General features: G+C 39.1%; 1 protein-coding gene across 2 annotated transcripts in view; it reads left to right on the top strand.

Annotated features, from left to right (window-relative positions):
• The window catches only part of SUCLG2 (succinate-CoA ligase GDP-forming subunit beta), a 109,191-nt gene that overhangs the window by 81,921 nt on the left and 7,108 nt on the right, over positions 1-20,162 (top strand). For both annotated transcript variants that reach the window (XM_058845080.1, XM_058845081.1), the window contains one exon: positions 18,783-18,903. In XM_058845080.1, coding sequence (XP_058701063.1) covers positions 18,783-18,903 — 121 coding nt within the window. The remainder of the gene's footprint in view (positions 1-18,782; positions 18,904-20,162) is intronic.

Here is a 20,162-nt window from a genome sequence, read left to right as displayed (position 1 = left end):
GTTTTTAATTTCCACTGCTGAGGTTGCTTTTATTTCATTCACTAATTCGACTGTAAAATTCATAACATCAGGATGAATACAGTTGTAGAAATGTGACTGTTGGGTGTGTACAGCTGCGTGGTCAGAGAACTGGCCATGTTTAAAGGAGATGTTGCGGCTTCCATTAAAACCCTGCAGCCCCTTCCCCTGTTCAGGCACACGGTGGGTACATGCTTGTGTCTTATTTCCCTGCCAAAGGACATACCTTTCCTTGATTTAAGTGCTCAGCAGTGTTATTCTCAGCAGTTCTTCACTGAATAACGTGATGTAGCGTTTCATTTGCTGCAAGTCAGCTTTGCTGTGTGGTTGAAAAGCGCTCAAAGTAGCCTGAGTGCCTCACATACAAGTGAAAATCAAGCTGGCAGTCCTGCTGCTGTTCGCAATTCCTTGCCTTCAGCTGCAGGACAGAGAGCAGTAACACCTGGAAGAGTTGGATGCACATTTGCAGTCTAACCTCAAATGGTTCTTTCCAGCAACCTCCCAAAGGCACTGCTTTTATGTCTCTGTCCCAAATTCAGCACAGGAGAAGTGTTTGTGCTATTAAAGAGGAAATGTCAGGTGAAAATCAGCTCATCTTCATCTTTGTTATGGTTACAAAACTGAGCAAATTCATTTTGGGGAAATTTGATTTGGGGAAGGGGGTTCTTCCTCTCTTTGCTCCACTCAGCACGGCTTTCCATATATCCCTAATTTCTTTTCCAGGTTGAACTCCTCTGCTCTTATCTTGTGTCCTGCCATCAAAATGAGCTGTCAGGGGAGCAGCTAATGGAAATTCTGATGATCAGCTACCCTGTTACTCTAGGGTTAAAAACAAATTCATGTCAGTAATGTGCCAAAAATGTTGAGGTACATGGAGGTTATACAACCCCAAACCTGTACGTGCTCCTTGAGACAGATTGGAAGATTAGGAAAGACCTTTAAGATCATCCAGTCTGAATTCCCACAAACATTTGACCCAAAATCCCTGCCTTGAGGTCAGAGTTCTGTGATTGAATTAGCATATGTCTTTTTCAGAAGAAATTCTCAGTCTTCAGCATTAGTTTAGGCAAATGCCACATATATTCCTGGAAGCTTTTCCATTATTAACCCACTGTAGAATGTTGTTACTTCTGAACTATTAACTGTCTCCTGTCAGAAGTTACTCTGTGCTGTTCCACTCAGTGGTGTAATAGAATGAGTTTCTTAAGTGAGTTTTTGATACTCTGACTCCATTTTCTTGCCAAAAATCTGAGAATGTGAGACTTGAATTCTAAGAGGAGAAAAGACTGAGACAACCATTGCTTTGTAGTCCTCGTATTTTGCACAGGAACGAATATCCAGAAAGCAGAAACTTCATGTAGATAGCAAGAGCAAAATTAAGGTAAAGACTTCCTTAAAAGCTATGCATAATATCAAATTTGAAAGTGTGACAAAGATGCTGAAAGTCCTTTTTCTGGTTCAGTTTGTAAAATCTGCCTTTTCCCACTAAAACATTTTAAATGGGAGACTTTACCTCAAGTGAAAGATGAATTAATCAATTTAAGCCTAAGGCAAGACAAGGTATATGTCAAGTTACAAGTTTTTGGTGAAAAGCTGTCTGCTGCTAGGGTTGATGTGTGCAAGTTGCATAGCAAGCTATGCAATGGAATTGAAAACTTAGGCATAAATACGTGTCTGGTGTTGAAAAGTGAATGAAACAGACTTGCACTGACACTTAGTGCTCCCAGGAAAGGCTTTTTCTTGTAGGAATGAAAAATTAATGAGAAACAGGCGACAATTGCAGCATCACGTTATACTGAAAACTGCTACCTGTAGCTTTTTCATAATTGGGAAACCAAAATAGCTATCCAGAAATCAATACAAAGGGTTTTGTTTCTTTGAGGGTTTGTATACATTTAAGCCTTCACCATTTGTAGCTGTGTGCAGTGTTGAACAGTGTCCATGTTTTGGGTTTTTTTTTACTTTTTTTTGAATGGACAAACATGCTTTTAGAAGAATGCTTACAAATGCTTGTCATACATGGGAAGGCCTGAAAATAACCAGTGAGTGAAGTAAAAAAACAAACATCCTAGTGACATCCACATTCAGCAATATGCAGGCTGAATTATTGCATTATTCTGTCCATTAAAACAGTTTGTCCTGCCTACACTGCAACCAATGGCTGTAGCTAAATGTAGATCCTGACCGAGGAGTTACACAGTTTGTGGTTGAACAATAAGTCAATCCTTGTTTGTTTGGCTGTAAAATGTTTGAAAGAATTCCAGTTCATTCCTCACATGAAGCATTGTTAACTGTGAGCATTCACAGCTCTGCCATTACGTGGGTTTGTGGAGTTCATTTGTCAAATAAAAGATGTGGGGCATAAAGCAGGGTTGTAATTCCTCAGTGTTGGGTGGGGTGGAAGGCTTTGGGCAGACACAAGAAGGACTTGCTGGGTTTTGATTTCAAAGCCTGAAGAGTGGACAATTATTTCAGAAGTAGCTTTGTAAGTTGTGTGTGAATTTTATACCAGAGGGAGAGCAGCAAGCTCTCAGTGTAGAACCACTTTGGCACTTTCTTCCAGCTCCAGTGCTCTCCAGAAGTCATTTTCACAGCTGCAGCCATAAGAGAAAATCAGGGATATTGGATTTGCTGAAGTCCTGGTAATCAAAGCCTAGCAGGTAATAATAAAGGCTGGCTATGATGGTGATTAACTGAACCATAGTTGTTTTGCAGGAAGGGAGATTTTATGGAAACTTAAGGACCAGGCCAGAAAATAACTGAGGTCATGACATTGAATGAGGGCTCTTTGTAAGTTAGTGCAAAAAACAATGGCCAGTTTGAGGTGTATTTAAACCAAGAATCCAAACATCCTGGTGAAAGTCAAGGCTTTGGTCTTGCCTTGGCAATTTGCATTAAAGGGTGATGTTTTCTAAGCCTCCCTTGAAACACCAACACCGTGAGCTTCCTGTACTCCAAGTGCCCATCCTTGAAGGAAAGGAATACAAAATCAATAAACACAGGACATGAGCAAAAATATTGCCAATTTGATGCAGAATTGTCATCTCTACTAGTTATTATATCTCTGATGATAACCTTTAACAGATGGCTAATTAAAAGAAAAGGGTTAAAGAAACCCCTGAAGAGGCAATTATAAACCAAAAATAAAAAAAAAATTAAAATATTTTAATTTATTTTAATTTGCTAAAGTGTTGTGTTGACTTTTCAATTACAAAATCCATATGCTTGGAGTGGTTAAATATATTTGTAAAGATGTTAAATATATTTGTAAAGTGTAATATATTTGTAAAGATGGATGTAAGATTATAATTTAATAGCAATGGCTTATTTTAAATTGTTTCATATATCTTTGTACTTTTGATACTGGTGAGTATAAAATAATGTTCTCTTTATGTGAATGAGTTATATATTCATATATTATTATATATGAGTTATATATTCATTGGCTAAGGATTAATGAAATACAAGTATATTTATGTTGTCTGTCAAGTACCACACCTGTTTACATTTGAATCCATTGCAGTGAAGTTCTGCATGAGATTTTTTTCTTGTCTCTGATGAACTGAATATAACATATTTTAAATTAAACTTTTCATTTCTTACTTTGTTTTCCAGATCCAGGCTGTCTTATTCTTACTCTCTGGCAAAGCTATTTCTTCCACATTGAGTTACTCCTTTGGCAACCTCTTACAAAGGGGAAATGCATGTGCATTTCAATCATAATGCATGAGTGGCCATAATTTGCTGACACAGTTCATTCTTTAATTCTGAATTCCAAGACCTCTTGATATATTATTAATCAAATATTTGGGGTTTATCATCTGGTTGGAAAAATCAAGAAATAATGACTGTAAAGTGTTTGAGTATTTATGAGAGATGTACTGACTGTTTCAACAAGGACCTATCACATTTTTCCAGTGCTTCTCATTTCTGATTTACATCAATTTTGTCTGCAGCAATGTGTTGCCTGGAGTTGTGACTGGTAATCATCCTGTTTCTGAGATAGCTTTGATCATGTGCTCATAGAGGATTTTGTGAGCAATCTATTTAATTCCATATGAACAGAATAGTCCCAAATGAAAGGAGCAATGCAGTAATCACTGTACCATTTACCTTGGCTTTAATTTGGTGATATTTTTTTTCCTGTTTAAGTATAAACTCTTCTTTATGCAGTTTAACGTTTCACTCTTAGTTTTGTAACAAAACTGATGACAGCATTTTCTTCATTGATATGAACAGCAGTTTTCACTCTGTTCAAAGTATTTCTGGTTAATTACATACAGTAGAGCAGATTTAAACACACACCATTTTTTTTAACTACCTAATGAAAGTCCTTGGAGATTTAGATATGCTTCTAATTTGGATCAAATTTGGATCTAGTCAGAAGCTTTTAGGGCAAAGAGATTTTTTTTATATTTCTTAAATTTGTCATCCTGGTTGTGTTTAATTCTGAACAGAACCAGGAAATGCCAGGGAGCAGCCCATTGGTTTTTCTGTTAGGTAAAATATGGGACTTTTTGGGTGTCCTGAAGCAAAGTCTTGAAACATTGCCCAGTTGTTTGTGGAAACAATTAAATTTGTAGGCTCGAGTCGAGGGAGTAATTCAAAAGCATTTGCCAGTTTGCAACTGGCAGAGGATTATAAATGAGTGTATCTGTCAGCTGCAGACACTGAAGACAAACGACAAAGTGAAACTTTGATAATGAATGTTTTATTATCTGTTGTTGTTCGAGAATCATTCTTGTTGACTTCGTGGATTATAAAGTTAAATTGTTTCTCCGCCTTTCCCACTTCTCTTCCCATAACACCAAGACAATACTGTACTTGAGTAACAGGTATTTAAACAAAATCATTGATTCTTAAGTTACTGTATTAAATTTCTGGAGTAATCTCAGATCAAGTCTGTAAGAAATTTGGTGTTTTGTTAGTTCATGGTTCACTATAATGAAAAAGACCTTTTAGATGAGGTGGCATCATGCTGTTCTAGTCCAGGTCTTGGCACATCTTCCATGTCCTGCATTTTGTGTGTCGTAGTTTTTTGCTTGTTTATTTTATCAGCAGTTTTTTGTCTGTCAAAGATGTCACTTGATCACTATGATTGCATATGACTTTTATTCTATTTGAATGTACTGAGCTTGTAAAGATCTTGTACATTTATTTTTCCTATTGAAGGGGAGAAATGCTGCCGTTACATTCAGAACCGTTTTCAAGCAGCGGATTACATTTCTGGTCTATTTTGGATTAATATAATATTCCCATAAAAATTTAGTCTTTTCCCATGAGCAAAATGGTTTCTTCTGTCTTCATATTGACTGCTAATTGTTAGTATTTCAGAAGATTAAAGTAAGGTCTTACAGGGAGTGCAATAATCCAGCCTTTCAGATCTAAACATCTTGTTGATATAGAAAATAATATTCTTGCAAATTATTTAAGCCTGGAATTAAATAAGTTCTACCGAGTACTTTTTTATATCTGAAACTCAGCCTTTCAAAATAAGACAGGATTTCAAGCAGTTAATTCCAGTGACAACTTTTCACAGCTTAAGAGTTACCTTATTTTTCAGAATTAGTCTTAACCTGTGTCCTTTAACATTTTACCCATTCAGGCAGGCATTTTTCAATTTATAAGAGGGGTGGCATGTTAGCAGTGAATATAGACAGGGAAGCCTGCAATTAATAGATAACCTGAAACAATAGTTTTAATAGCTCATGATTGAGCATATTTAATAAGTAAAGAGATTTTCTCACTTTAAACAAAGAATAAGAGAATGTGTGTGGGATTAGCAGTTTGCATCAGGGGAATGCCATTGTCTGGGCTGAAAAGAGCTGCACATCTGTAGATAGTTGATAATTCAGATAATTATTCATTTATGTGTAGCTGACTATTTCATAATGAGAGGGGGTACAAGTTTGGGGGTTTATTTTTTCTGACTTAGATAGGGAAGTGATTAATTACAGAGCTGTATTTCGTGTCAAGTTGTGAATAAATATGTTTAGCATTCATATGGTTGTTTACTAACAGGAAACCCACACCGCTTGCCAACAGTTTGATTAAAAAAAAAAATTATTCGATTCATCACTAATTCTCTGTAGGAAAGATCTTTGCATTTGTGTAGTTTGGCATTTTATAATTAAATTCTTTTAAAACATTTTAATTAGGCAGAAGTAAACCAGAGTCCTTTTGTTTGCGCTTTGTAAACACTCGAAGGTGTCACTGAGGTGAGAGCTGTTGAGAGTGCTGCAGGGTATCTTGGCTTTGAAGAGTGCTCAGCTTGAGGTTTGTAGTGTCCACACTTCATTGGGAGATGGCTTTATCAAATCAAATAACAAATTCAGGAAACCCTTTTTCAGTTCAAGTTCCTTGACTGTGTGTTGGTTCCCAAAGTGTGGTAGAATTCTTTGGGCTGATGTCTCACACATCATTTGTGATGTTTTCCATGCAAAAAGGAAGGACATCTGGAACAGGGATTTGTAGCAGAGCAGTTCAGTCATCATCTGTCCAGACAGAATCTAGGCAGGAATCTATGCTGTTGATGCTAGAAAAAAGAAAAGGGGGGAAAGTCCAGAGGAGGGCCAGAGGATCTGATTCTGGAGCACCTCTGCTATGAGGACAGACTGAGAGAGCTGAGGTTGTTCAGCCTCGAGAGGAGGAGGCTGCAGGGAGATCTTAGAGCACCTTCCAGTGCCCAAAGGGGCTCCAGGAGATCTGGAGAAGGACTTTCTGCATGGGCATGGAGTGACAGGACAGGGGGGAATGGCTTTAAACTGAGAGATGGTACTTTTAGATCAGATATAAGGAATAACTTGTTCCCAGTGAGGATGGCAAGACCCTGGCACAGGTTTTCCAGAGAAGCTGTGGCTGCCCCTGGATCCCTGGAAGTGCCCAAGGCGAGGTTGGACAGGGCTTGGAGCAGCCTGGGACAGTGGAAGGTGTCCCTGCCATGGCAGGGGGGTTGGAGTGAGATGAGCTCTAAGGTCCTTTCCAGCCCAAGCCATTCTATGGGTGAGATTATGGTGGGACATTAGGGGGCTTGGAAGTGAAGCCAAGGCTGTCCTGGTTAATCAGCACTGCTGTTACAGACTGTGGCTCAGCTTGAAACACCCACTGAAACGTTTTTATGTAATCTCCCTTTTATGTAATTCCTCTTTAGCCACTACTGTGCCTAAGTACTTAAAAAGTAATTAACAGAAACTACATGCAATGTGTGCATTAAACTGTTTCTGCCTGCAATCATTTCCTTGGTTATTACCATTTGCATTGTTTTCTTTAGAAATATGGACTTTAAATTCACTTGTACAGTTTAGCCCAGATCACAAGTTTGTCTTGGTACTGTGTGTACTGGAAAACAAGGTGTGTTTCTCAGGTGAGGAAATAGATTCTAACAATGTGAATTTTTCCTTTTTGTGGATCATCCAGCAGGAAATTAAAAAAAAAAAATAATAATGTCACCATGAGAAGATATAAATGTGCAGCTTTACTTTTATGCTTTCAAATTGTTGATATATTTTGGATGTACTTGCTTATCTGATTTTGACATTAAAAGGTATGAGACACTGCTGGACTTGTGTGCTTAGCATTAAATATTGACATTGAATTTTGCACTATATTGAGGTTCTGAATTAATTTTTATTTGTGAGTTGTCTCTTTGTATCTTTGGAATCCTACACCAAGGATTTATGTTTAAGTTGCCAATACCAGCAGAAAATCTGAATTTAGAAAAAGTGCTACTGAATCCAAGTGACAGCTTTTGCCTGTGTGAAATGTAGTTGGTTGTATAACTGAGTATTTGCTGGCTATTTGTTTGTTTTCATCAAGCTTAGTTTCAAGTGTTATGAGAGCATACATTTGAGGCTTGTTCTGGCATTTTTTTGCAATTTAATGTGAGAGCTTTAAATCCTCATAAGCTTTTTCCAGGTCCCATTGAAGTTAACAAGTCTAGGAGAGCCATTTTTTGATAGATACTTTCCTTGATCATACTGCAAAATCACTTGTGAAGCAAGGGAATATGGTTAACAGGGACACCTACAATTCCATGTGTTGCTCTGTACAGAGCTGGAGTGAGATAGAAGCATCATCTTGTGATTTACATGCATCTCCTGTTGATTTTAATGTGTTTGACTCGCCATGGTTGCCTTGAGCATCTCAACCTTGATTAATCTAAAGTTAAGTTCCTTTATGCTGGCTTATCTGTGATTGTTTTAGGTTCACTCCATCTGTTTCTTAATGTAGCTCTATAACTCCTTTCACAGTTCAGATTTGCTGATTATATCACTTTGGGTTTGTGGCTAAAACATTCAGTTCTGGTTTTATTACAAGATACTTTGATGAACTTGTGAAAAGTGGATGGGAGATTATTGTCGAATAATTATTTCTCTGAAGGTGATTCCCTTCTTAATGCAGAAAATAGGTGAAAAACGTTTAGTGAAGATGAAGACAACAAGTTAAATTATTAGGAAGACAGAGTGGCATCACTGATTTTTACTTGTCAAAGATTCAGCCTACTCTTTTCCCCCTTGCTATAAGGAAAAAAATGTTAAGTTGCATTTTATGATTTTACAAGTAGCAAGACAGTCCAAAAAAGTATTTAGAACCACTTTGTAAACTCCTGAGTCATCCCATTTTGCACTAATTCAGATCTTAGCTTAGTATCCTATTTGTGGGGATGTTAGAACTGTCATTAATTTTTAAACTGTCACTTATTTCTTTAGTTTAAATTCCTTTATAGAAACCTTGCGGAAGATAAAGATCATTATCAGTCCTGTCCAGAGCCAAATGTCTTTAATATATAATGCCAGAGTGGGCAGCCTTTGGAAGAGGCATTTCTGGAACTAGAATTGTCACTGATGTTGAGGTGGCAGCAAGTCCTGCTTGCTGGGAAAAGCCTGAGCTGCTGGGTGGTCAGGGGATGGTGCAAGCTGAGTTTAGCAAGGGGGGGGGGAGAATTTCCTAATTCTACTTAGGCTGTGTTCCATCTGAAGCTTGGAATATCCCAGGAACAAGCTCCTCCCCCTCTGGCTGAGCACCAGAGGTGGATGAAGCAAGAGGAATAGGACATGTAAGCTCTTCTTATGTGGACAAAGTCACAGGCATTCATTTCTGTACCCATCTTCTCACAGGGATCTGATTCTTGAAAGGACTGGAAGGAGCAAAGAATTAATTGCATTAAAATAAAAGGAGAAGTAATCAAAATCACAAATCACTTGTCCAGTGCCATGTTCCTGATTGATGCTAAGTGGTTATTGCTGAGATGAGACAGTTTTGTAATCAGTGAAACTGATAAAGGAACACATGACTCAGACACCAACTATTTTGTGATTTAATTTGGAAATGCATTGCACAGATATATTAAAGAAACATAAGCTGTACTTTCCTGGAAGAGTGTAACTGCATTGAGTAAGGTTTGGACCTGTCTTGATCTGATCTATTTTCTCCAGCAGCAGCCAGAGGCAGGTAAAGAGGAACACAAGACAAGGACAAGTGTCTGAGGATGCTTCCTAGTGATCTTTGATACTCGTGTATTTACAAGTATTTGGTTGTTTTCTTTCCAGGAATTTGCTGCTGTATATTCTCAACTCATATAACTTTTTGACATAACCAATATCCTGTGGCAGTATTTCCAACTGTAGCTGTATGCTCTATTTGAAAATAACAGTAAAAGGACCCCTTTGGTATTTTTACTGTCTTGTTACAAGAATTAAGGACTGAGAAATAAAACTACCTGGAGGCAGGTACAAAATGGTTGCACCTGGTTCCTTTTTTCCCTTGCTAGATGAAGGCTTGGCTCTGAATCCTCCTTCTGTTTCTTTTCCTAAGATGGAAGGTTGTGGTTTATTTAGAATATTCTGTATACAAAGTTTGTCCAGTGTCTTTATCACTCTCCTAAGTAACTTTCTGAGTTTTACTAGTTCTGCTTTGGTTTACTACACGTTAAAAGTGTGCTGATTTTTATGTGGTAGTAATTTGGAACCTAATGAGGACAGCACTTCACGTTTTTGATGACTACAATGTTACTGTAAAAGAACGGGTTTTAATTATTTGGTGATTTCAGATGTGTATATGCAGTTCAGTACCCATGACAATGCATTTTTGTATTTTAATTAAGCTTCTTGAAGTACAGAATTCCTTTTTAAAAGTTTCCATTGTCTCAGTAAGAAAAGCAGCCTGACCTAGATAGTTTCTATAGCATTTCATTCTCTTCTGCATGGGGAGTAGAAGTCAGGGATGTTTCTCAGGTGACAAAGAGGAAGATCCCAAGACTTTCTAGAGCACAAGAATAACTGTTCTTCATCTCTCTTTTTCCTTGTGATGGATGCTTTTACTTAGTGTTTTGATATTCCAAATAAACATATTCTTTGTATTTCTAAGGCTGTTTCTAAAGAGGAAATAAAGATAGGTTCTGGTGACTTTCCCTTTCAGAAAATAAATTTCACTAGTGGACCTTAAATATTATTCACATCAAGATTTAAGATCTTAGTGGGGCTTTGGTTTTTGGTGATTTGGTCTTGGTTTTTCCTTGTCTGAATTATGAAGTAACTCTCTCTTTGGAGCAAGGCACATTCTAGGAGAAAGTCAAACCAGAAAGAAGAGAGAGGGCACACCTTGAGATGTCTCCAAACTGATAACACATACATTTTTAACTGGCTGTTGAATTAAACAGAAACTCATCAAATCAGCAGTTCTGTTTAGCCAAGCCTTGTGGATATTTGTGATTGTGCCATTTAACAGCACTGGCTTTGGTAATTTGCCAGGTGTGTGCCACACAGCACAGCACAGCACAGCATCCAGTGTAACTTACTCTTTGAACAACTCACCTGGCAGCAGCCCACGATGTGGATTGTGTCCTGCACCAGCTCCATTTCATCATATATCCATGCTCTCCAGGTGCTCCCTCTTTTGAGGAATATTGTTTTTAGTTCAAATGATTTAAACTTGTCTGACCTTTTTGCCTTTTACCACACCATAGAGGATGATGAAACTGTGCACAGAGGCACCCTGGGGCAGAACACGTTGTTGAAATAACAAGGACACGTTGCTGCCTCCTGTGTCACATGCTTCAATAATAATGACACTGCTGCATTATTTTTCAGAAAGCTGATTATTGCTTAGCAAAAATCTAATTGAAACTTCAGACAGTAAAAACATTAGAGAAAGTGTATGGTGTGCCTCTGAGAAATTAATCTGAAGTGCAGAGGCAAAATTCAGCAAATATTGGATCAATTTTTATAGACTTTGCTGTTGAGGAAGAGCTACTTGCAGTCATGCTGCTGTATAAACTGTCCTGGATGAGTGGGTTTGGAGGGTGTCTATAACTTACCATGCTAATATGGAGCATTCAATAGGAGCTCCCTGAGTATTTAATGATCAGTGTGCACTGCCTGTGCCTGAAGAGGGGAGGTGTGGGTGCATCTCGGTTTTGCTGGATTAATATCCCCCAAATCAGGCCCAAACATGCAGCTGCCCTTGGTTCTGGGTGCACAAAGAGGAATTTAAAGGCAATCTGAAATGCTGCGCTCTCATCTGATGAACAAGAACCGATGATGTGTGGTTTTCTTCAGTCTTGCAATATGTGGTTGTGTAGGTGGTTGTCTTCCCTAGATTGTTCTGAAGTCTGCTCTGCTCATCCAGGGGTTCATCACATTAAATGAGAGTTAGAACAAATTTATTCCAAATACCCATGATCTGGTAGAAAAGTTATCTTGCCATTTTTGCACCAAAAATACATTTTTTCTATCAATTACCTGCTGCATTATGTCCCCAAAACAGCACTAAAGGCAATTCTCCTTATTCTCAAATATACTTCAGAATCGTACTTTTTGGTCTCAACATTTTATTTTCCCTCTCTTTACTCTTTTCCCTTATTATCATAAATAAGGATTATATTAGAAGCTGGTTATGCTTCCTATAAGTGAAAGAACATGCCTGCATGGTTGGATTAATTAACTCTGCTCTGCATTAACATGGGGTGGATGTGGACAGGACCTGAGTGAGGCCTGGCCAGGTGGGAGCACAAGCACAGGAAGCAGGGGATGGTTTGCAGTTTCCCAAATACATCTCAGGTTGATCCCAGACCAAGGGATGCATGGGAATGATGGATTATTGTGTGTTTGTGTTTGTGCCAGGCTCAGGGTGGGCACAGTCTGTGTCCTGCAGATGGGGAAATGTTCCCAAAACAGGCTTGGCTTGAGACTTCTCACTAAAATTCATTACAGTGCAGGTTCCTGAGATCACACTGCTGCCTGCTATGATATTTTGGAATTTGAAGGAGGCTGTATGAATGGAATTGGAATATTTCTGTTCCCAAAACATGCACTGCTTGGGGCTGAGCAAAGGAATGAAGGAAAGTCTCTGGGGACTGTTTCAACTGTGGTACTCTGATGTGTAATTTGCCAGTCATCATTTCATCTCATTCCATTAATGAGCTCTGATCCCTTAATTTTTATTTTTCTGTCAGTGCTACAGAGAATTAAGACAAAATCCCACAGCAGGGATGTTCCTGGTGGTCCATTCTGGGGGGTATTTTTAATATTGGAGAGTACCAGAGCTGTCCCTGCTCCAGACCCCTCCTGGCCTGCCTGTTCTTCATACCCCAAGGAAGGGCCACAACCTGGAATCTGATCAGATACCAGAGGATTGTTGCTGAATTGTTTTCAAACCAGCAAAAGCCAGAAAATTCCTGTCCTGTTCTAGATCCTGAATTTGCTGTAAGCAGGAAGGGCTGAAACTGTAGGTGGCTGTTTCAGCACACCAGAAACTTGACCTACAATGTTTTGACTTTGCAAAAATGTGGTATTTGGGACTCTTGGCATGGCACTAAGGAGTTGCATTTCAAAAAGGCTTCCCTCCAGTGCCAGCCAGGTACTGCCCTCTCACCTGTCACCCAAGAATGGGGCTTCACGTGGGATGTGGCAGAACCAGGTATTTGCTGTCAGTGAGATTTGCATTGCTCAGGAACCTCTTGAATGCAGACCCAAAATTAGCTTTGGACAAGATCCTTAATCTGCTTTTCCTACCTAGCAGTTGGGGTGCCCCAGACAGAAAAATCTGAATTGTGTTTTGGAGGTTGATCAGAGTTCCTTCCCTGCCAGGGCAACAGGGTGCATTGCCAGTGAATTTTAAACCTTGACCTGTTTTAGAAGAGTGCAAGACATTCAAAACTGCATTGTATCAGTATTTCTTCACTTGACTGCAAGCTTTCCTACTTTTCTGTTTGTTGATTCAACCTCTTTAAACTTATCACTTTCAGACATTCAAAGTTCCATCCCAAAGAGGCAGAATGATATTTTGCATAATTTTTATAAAGTTAAATCATAGAGTTTGGCTTTAGGTAGAAAAAATAACCCTGCTCTGCTCTCCAGAGATTTTTATATCCCTTTTCCACATTGAATTGCACTGTCCTCTAGTGGGTGTTTTAGGCAAATGTTTTTGTGTTTGTAAATCTTTCATACTGCTCAGATACAGAAAGCTTAATCTTTATTTTCAAATGAACCATAAATGTTATCTGATATAAAAAGATAGAGGATTACAGTAATATTTCAAAACCAAATAAGAAAAAGTTACATTTGACCTGTGGTCCAAGCTGTAATAATACAGAGATCTATAAAAATGTTTGCATCTGACTTATCTGTTGGAGCAGAAGGATAAAGAGTGAAGACGCAACCGTGGGCATCTGTCTTTTATTACATTTTATTACTTTGTATTGAGACTTGGATATAATCTGCTTCTTTCACATTGAAACAAATTTGGTAAACTATGAATGAATGAATATTAAACACCAGCGGGCTCGTAGGAAGGATTCAATGCACAACATCAGACTCAAAGTGAAGAGTTTATGTATCCCATTTTACACAGTGGTTTGGTTTTTTAATAGTGCTATCTACCTCTTAAAAGGTATTTTTATTTTAACTTATTTTATTTTTAACTTATTTAATTTAATTTTATTTTTAACTTATTTTAATCTTATTTTAACTGTGAATTCCTGGGATTTGAGGTGTAAAACATCTCTGAAAATCAGAATGGGAATATGAAAAGTTTTGCATGACAGTGTTTGTCAGACTCCTGGATGTTTGCAGTACTGGATGTCTGGACCCAGGTGTGGGTGGCAGCACCTTGGCTTTCCCTCCATGGGCTGGGAATGCATCTGGATCTCCATTCCTTGTGTCCCAGCATCCAGCAACGTGAGCATCCCCCCAGCCTGTGACATGTTTCAGTGATCTATCATCCTTCCACTGCTCTTTATTCTCTTGAAGGGAGGAGGAGGGAAGGAACAAATGTCTGGCAGTGGGCTGCCAACTTGCTTTTCTTACTTATTTCCTGGCAATTTAATGACTTCATTTGGTAAATAATGTGCTTTTGTAGACACAAAATATGACTCTGCTGACCAGAAAGACTGGGAGACACGATGCATGTTTTAACCTCAAGAAATGCTAGGAGCCTCCAGGCAGGAACATGTTTGCCAGCTGTACCATGCAAACCCACTGTCTTCCACATAGATGTGCCCTGTGGCATCCTGGAGAGGGAAACTTGACGAATATCATCTGCTTTGGAATGTCTGGGTACACTGCCAGCTGATGAAAGAGCTAGGAGGGGTCAATAAATTAATTCAGTTTGCTTGAAATAAAAGGTGGGGTTTTTTCAGACTTCAATCAGACAAACCACGAGCATGTTCTTTGCCAGTGCAGCTTTTAATGTGCTGCAGATGTAGTTTTACTGACAGTTGCTGAATAGCTTGTTTTCATCTAAAATACATGGATTGAACTTCAAAGTCACAATTTCCTGCAAGGTCAGAGATTATATTGGTGATTTTATAATATTTATAGTTGGCTCTGTGAATGGCCATGCATCTGTGTGAAAAGATGTGTACAAAGTCTCAAGGCATGCAGGGGACACTGTGAATAATTGGAAATTGTCCCAAGTCTTTGATGTCATCAGATGAGATAATGTGAGGAGACTTGTGAAAAAGGTTCTCAGAAATACACAAGCAGAAATTAGGGACAGGAGAGGGGTTGTTTATGGGCTGGAGAGGGAGAGGGAAAGCAGGACAACTTCTTAATGGGGCTGCCCATGTTTGGGTCATCTCCTCATGAGGCTGATGAAACCTCAGTTCAACTTCATCCATGTTTGGATGTCTGCTTTGTGTGAAATCCAGAGTTTGCCTTGCAGGAAGGACCTGTTGGTGCTGCAGCACATTGTAATCCTACACCTGTTGTAGTTGTTCTGTGGTGACAGCAAAAGTGGGAAATCAAAGAGGAACAACAACTTGCCAGTGTCAAGCTTTTGTGCTCCATCTTTTGGCGTGCTGGTGTGGTTGGTGCAGGCTCAGAAGGTCAGCAGAGTGAGAAGCAGCAGCTGCAGACAGCCAAGACATCCCCAGTATGGATTTATAGATGGGAAAGGTGGAATGCCTTATTGTTGCCTCTGTTCATCCTTTGAGTGTGTGATGATCACATCTCAGCGTGTGTTCTGTTAAGGCTGGGAACATTTTTAGAGAAAATTATAATAATAAGAGAATATAGTAAATGCACATACACACTAGCTGATTTTAGAAAGCAGCCAGCTATGCTAAAGCTGCTTCTGCTCTACCTGAAATGCTCTTAGTTTTGTGGAACCTGGCAGCCTTGTGGAACATGTTGGTGATCCAATGAAATTCTGGCAGTAATCTCCTAACACCATTACTTTGGGTAGTACACAGTTACATTTATTTGCAGCATGGGGCTTTTTTGGTGCCAAACATTCAAAGCAGAATTGCAGGCTTTGTCAAGGATGACTTTACCAAAAAGTGACTGGAAATTAAAACTATTCATTTTAGTAATAAAGTGACATAGATTTTACATAGATACAGCTATCCATAAATATATCTACTTTAATATCTAGAGAAGATACTCTGTGTCTGCATAGCTGTTCATACAGCACCTAGGAGCTGTGGGATTAATGGCTGTTCCAGTATTTGCAAAGATTTAACACCACATCTGACATGAAAACAGTGACAGTGCAGTCTCAGTTTCTATTCCTTTGCCTTCCCAGCATTGGTGCTGAGGCCTGGGAGACTGTGGGGTTTTACCAACACTGGTGGTGATGTTTCCATGCCATTGTGGGTTCCCTTATTTCTCCAGAGGAATCCATAATCAGTTGCAAGTACATTTTGTGGGAATTTCACATTTGTCAGTTGTTTTGCTGCATTCAAAACTGACCCATGGATATGCTACCACCTTTTGTTTCCTTAGTAATGTTGCTGAAATTAAAAGAAAAAAAAACATTTATAAGGCATTCTGGTAGGTAAAAATGGTTATTAGAATAATGATGCTGTTTAGTAACCTGTCTTGTATGCAGGCAGTTTGCCCTCTCCTTGATATGTCTAATAGTCCATAGGCATTAGATGCTGAGCTTGTGGATATGTAATGGTTCTGATATGCTACAGGAGGTTTATTTTTCTCACAGACTTAAATAATACAGAGATAGTGCATTCTCTGTGCACATGAAACACTGAAAACCTCTTCATCCATCCACTGTGTCTGAATGCTAAAGTTCTTTCAGCTGGAAATGCAAGATCGAGTCAGGCTACAGAAGCATATATAAACAATGTTCACAGATTTCAGCAGAGTTAAAGTGAATCTCAGCATCATTTGAACTGATCTTTTGGCTTATTTGGAAGATTACGATAAAACCCAAGATCGAATTCCCTACCTGATTCAGTTTCTTATTGATTGAATCCTTTTAGACTCCTCTCTAATTTAACAGTGTATTTTTATTAAAGCCAAGCACACAAACATCAATTATCCAAGCTGCATCTAATTTCCTTCATTTTTTTTTTCCTTTTGCTGCCAATGGATTAGAAGACATGATTAGAATTCAGCTTGAAAGCTGAAAAGCAGATCCCTAAATGAAAAAGTCTGCACTAGGAATTAAAATATCTGTAGTGGGCATAAAATCCTCCTCCTTATCTCTAATAATGTAAACACACTTGGTTAAGTTGATCTGTCACGTGTCTGGTGCAATGTCCCTGAATTAGGAGGATGTATTAGAAAGGGTGGAGTGCTGTCTGTGGCACTGTTAGAATCCATCACCAGGATGTTTTAACACCAAATTGTTTTGCATGGAGAGGTCTGGGACATAAGGGTTAATGGGATAAGAGTTGGAAGGGCACTGTTTTTCCTCTTAGGTTTTACTTCCTAACACCAGGAATGTTTGTGTGTGCACAAGCAATGGGAGCAAGGCAGAGATGGGGCCTTCTTCTGGTAGCTTCTGCAGGGTTAAGGATTTTGTAACACAAAGGTGAAATAAATAACTTCAATGGCATCACCAGGTGAAAATCCAGAAAACCCTTAACTGGTAAATGCATGTATTTAACATGACTGTAAGGAAGAGTTATAAAATCAATTAAATTGTATGTTCTTGTTTGACTGGGTTATAAATTTCCTTCTGGTGCCTGTGCTCTGCCTGGGATGATGAAGCCATACCATGAGCCATACACAGGCTCCATGAGCTGCAAATGCATCTTCTTTTGAGCAACCTGGCCTAATGAAAGGTGTCCCTGTCCTATTGGAAGGAAAGCATTTGTTGAGATGTTTTGTTTTCCTTTTGTACTGTGGATGGCAGTATTACTGCCAGTGCTGAGCTCTGCGTGTGTGAGTGCACATCACAGGAGTTAATTGTCACATTTTGTCTGTGGAGAGATATAAAACCTGATTGTGCAGAGCTATAAACGTGTGTAGCTGCAGGGAATTTTCCTGGTGCTGGTATGAGCCTGGCTACCTGGAGCTGGGCAAAGTGAATCCCTTCCTCTGGTGCAGTGAGTTAAGCATAATTGCAGCTGACATCATGCACCAGTGCAATGCAGTGATATTTCATTCCTTCACACCTAATCCCTTCTTTATCCTGTTTTGAGTCAACACAAGTCTGGCAAAGCTTGTTTGTGGCACCCAGAGAAGCTTCTTGTAGGGCACCCCAAATGTTGTGGATTAGCCCCAGTGTGGAGTGAGGAGCAGCAGGGCTCATCCCTGTGGTGTCATCCTCCAAATGATGAGGCATGGTTGGGAGCCTTGGGCTTGGCTTAGTATTGTGCTACCTTACCAAGTGGAAAGAAATCATATTAATATCTTTTATGTGTTAATGTCTTGTATTTTGTGAAGGGCAATTTAATTGGGTGGAGAAACTGCAGTTTCCACAAACTGATGAATAGCAGTTTTTTGAGGTTATCAGTTAACCTGTTGTAATGAATGCTCTTCATTACATGCCTCTCCTTGTTAATTAGAAGGGATTTTTACTCCTCTTTATCAAGTCAGGGCAAGTATATTAGCTTTCCTCTGTCGTGCTTGTGATAAAGCGAAGATCCAGATTGTTTTGTGAAGTGTCCACATGAATATTTCATTGCATGTGCATCACAAATTCATACCCTGTGTTTTCTGAGCTCTAACCTCTGATGATTATTCATTACATTTTAAAAATAAACAAACTATAGAGTGTTTAAGGTCTTTTTGTTTATGTTTATAGGTAAAAATTCCCCTTTTTTTGTAAATTAATTATGGCATTAATTACCATGCCAGTTTAGACCAAGACAATTAATCACTGCTGTACACTGGAGCAACAACAGACTCAGACTCAAGTTCTCTGAGTGCAGAGGTGAGGCTTGTACCTTCCATAAATGAGAATGTGCCTGACAGAGGGAAATTAGTATCCTGGTTTGGATCTTTTAGCTGTGTTTATTTAAAAAACAAAGTCAAAACATAAACACGCCCCCACTCAATTCCTCCTTGGTTTCTTTCCTACAGGTTGAAGCAATCCTTGTGAACATCTTTGGTGGGATTGTGAACTGTGCCATCATAGCCAATGGTATCACCAAAGCCTGCCAGGAGCTGGAGCTGAAAGTGCCTCTGGTGGTCAGACTGGAAGGTGAGCACTGCTGGATTCACACCAAAATCACCCCTCAGGTTCTCAGGAATTCACTCGGAATTTCTTCCTCTCCTAAACAGCTCGGTCCCACACCATAAGAACATGTCTGATTCTTCTGCCATAGCACAACCTGAAGTCAATAAACTCATATTTCTGCATTTATGGTCCCTGATGGTACTGGAAGCAATCAAATTTTTCAATGGAAGTGTTATGAGTTTGCCTGTAAGATTTGCAATGCACAGAGGAATTATTTTGATGCAAGTTTATGCTCACTGGAAGGTATTTATTTTCCAATTTTTTTTTTTTTTTTTTAACTGAATGCAATTCCATTATTGCTAAACCTGCAGCAAAACATAGTTTCCTTAAATTTACACCAGTGCCATAATTAAAAGAAAGATGTTAGAAACCATATTTTTGAGAGAGAAATTACTGTAATGTGTTCTGCCCAAACCCCCAATCCAGCTAAAATCCAACAAAAACCAGAAGATTTGGTAATGGTAAGGAATATTTTTTCTTTAGTGCATCCAACATTGTTTCACAAGAATGAAAAAAGCCATAGAGAGAGGAGGACAAGCACCCTTTGGCAGTTACAGACTTTAATGGCAGTTGGGTGTGGAGTTCTGCCTCTCATTTCTGAGAAGTGCCCTGAAGGAGGGAGAGTCTTCTGCCACTGAGTGAAAAGTGCCTTGATTGCAATCAGCACACAGCCCTGGTAAACTGAAAATATTTCTTCTTGGCCAAGTAGTTTGGAAAACAGAGATTTCTGGGTGGGTTTTAAGGCCTCTTACTCAAAACCATCCATATTCATGTTTGTGTGTGTGTAAAGAGTATAAAATGTCCTGTCACTCTGCATTGGTGATGAAAGGAGGAAATGCATCCCTTTATGGACCTGAGATGCAATACTGAGGTGGTTTTTACACACTGTGATGGAACATATGTTCTGAATACATCAGGCTTTTTACTTTTCAAAAATGACCCTCACCAGGATTCCTGAGGATGCAGAGTGCCCACGGAGCCCTGTGGTGAGGGGGATGCTCCTTTTGTGTTTCAGGAGAAAGCAGAGCTTTCCCCTCCCTCATTCTCATGCTGCACTGCACGTGCTGCCATGGCTTCTGCTGTGGTGAGTGCAGGGAAATTCAGATACCCTAAAATGGAATTTAGAAATAAATTGTGAAAATTTTCTTTGGCTGGTTCAGCACCAGTCAACACCTTAAGAGACTGAGTAAAAAGTTTAATATGGATGAAGGAGAGACTGATGG

The sequence above is a fragment of the Poecile atricapillus genome, chromosome 9, assembly GCF_030490865.1.
Source record: "Poecile atricapillus isolate bPoeAtr1 chromosome 9, bPoeAtr1.hap1, whole genome shotgun sequence".
NCBI classification, from domain to species: Eukaryota; Metazoa; Chordata; class Aves; order Passeriformes; family Paridae; genus Poecile; species Poecile atricapillus.
Note: the sequence above shows the minus strand (reverse complement) of the source record. Positions and strands in the feature narration are given on the sequence as shown.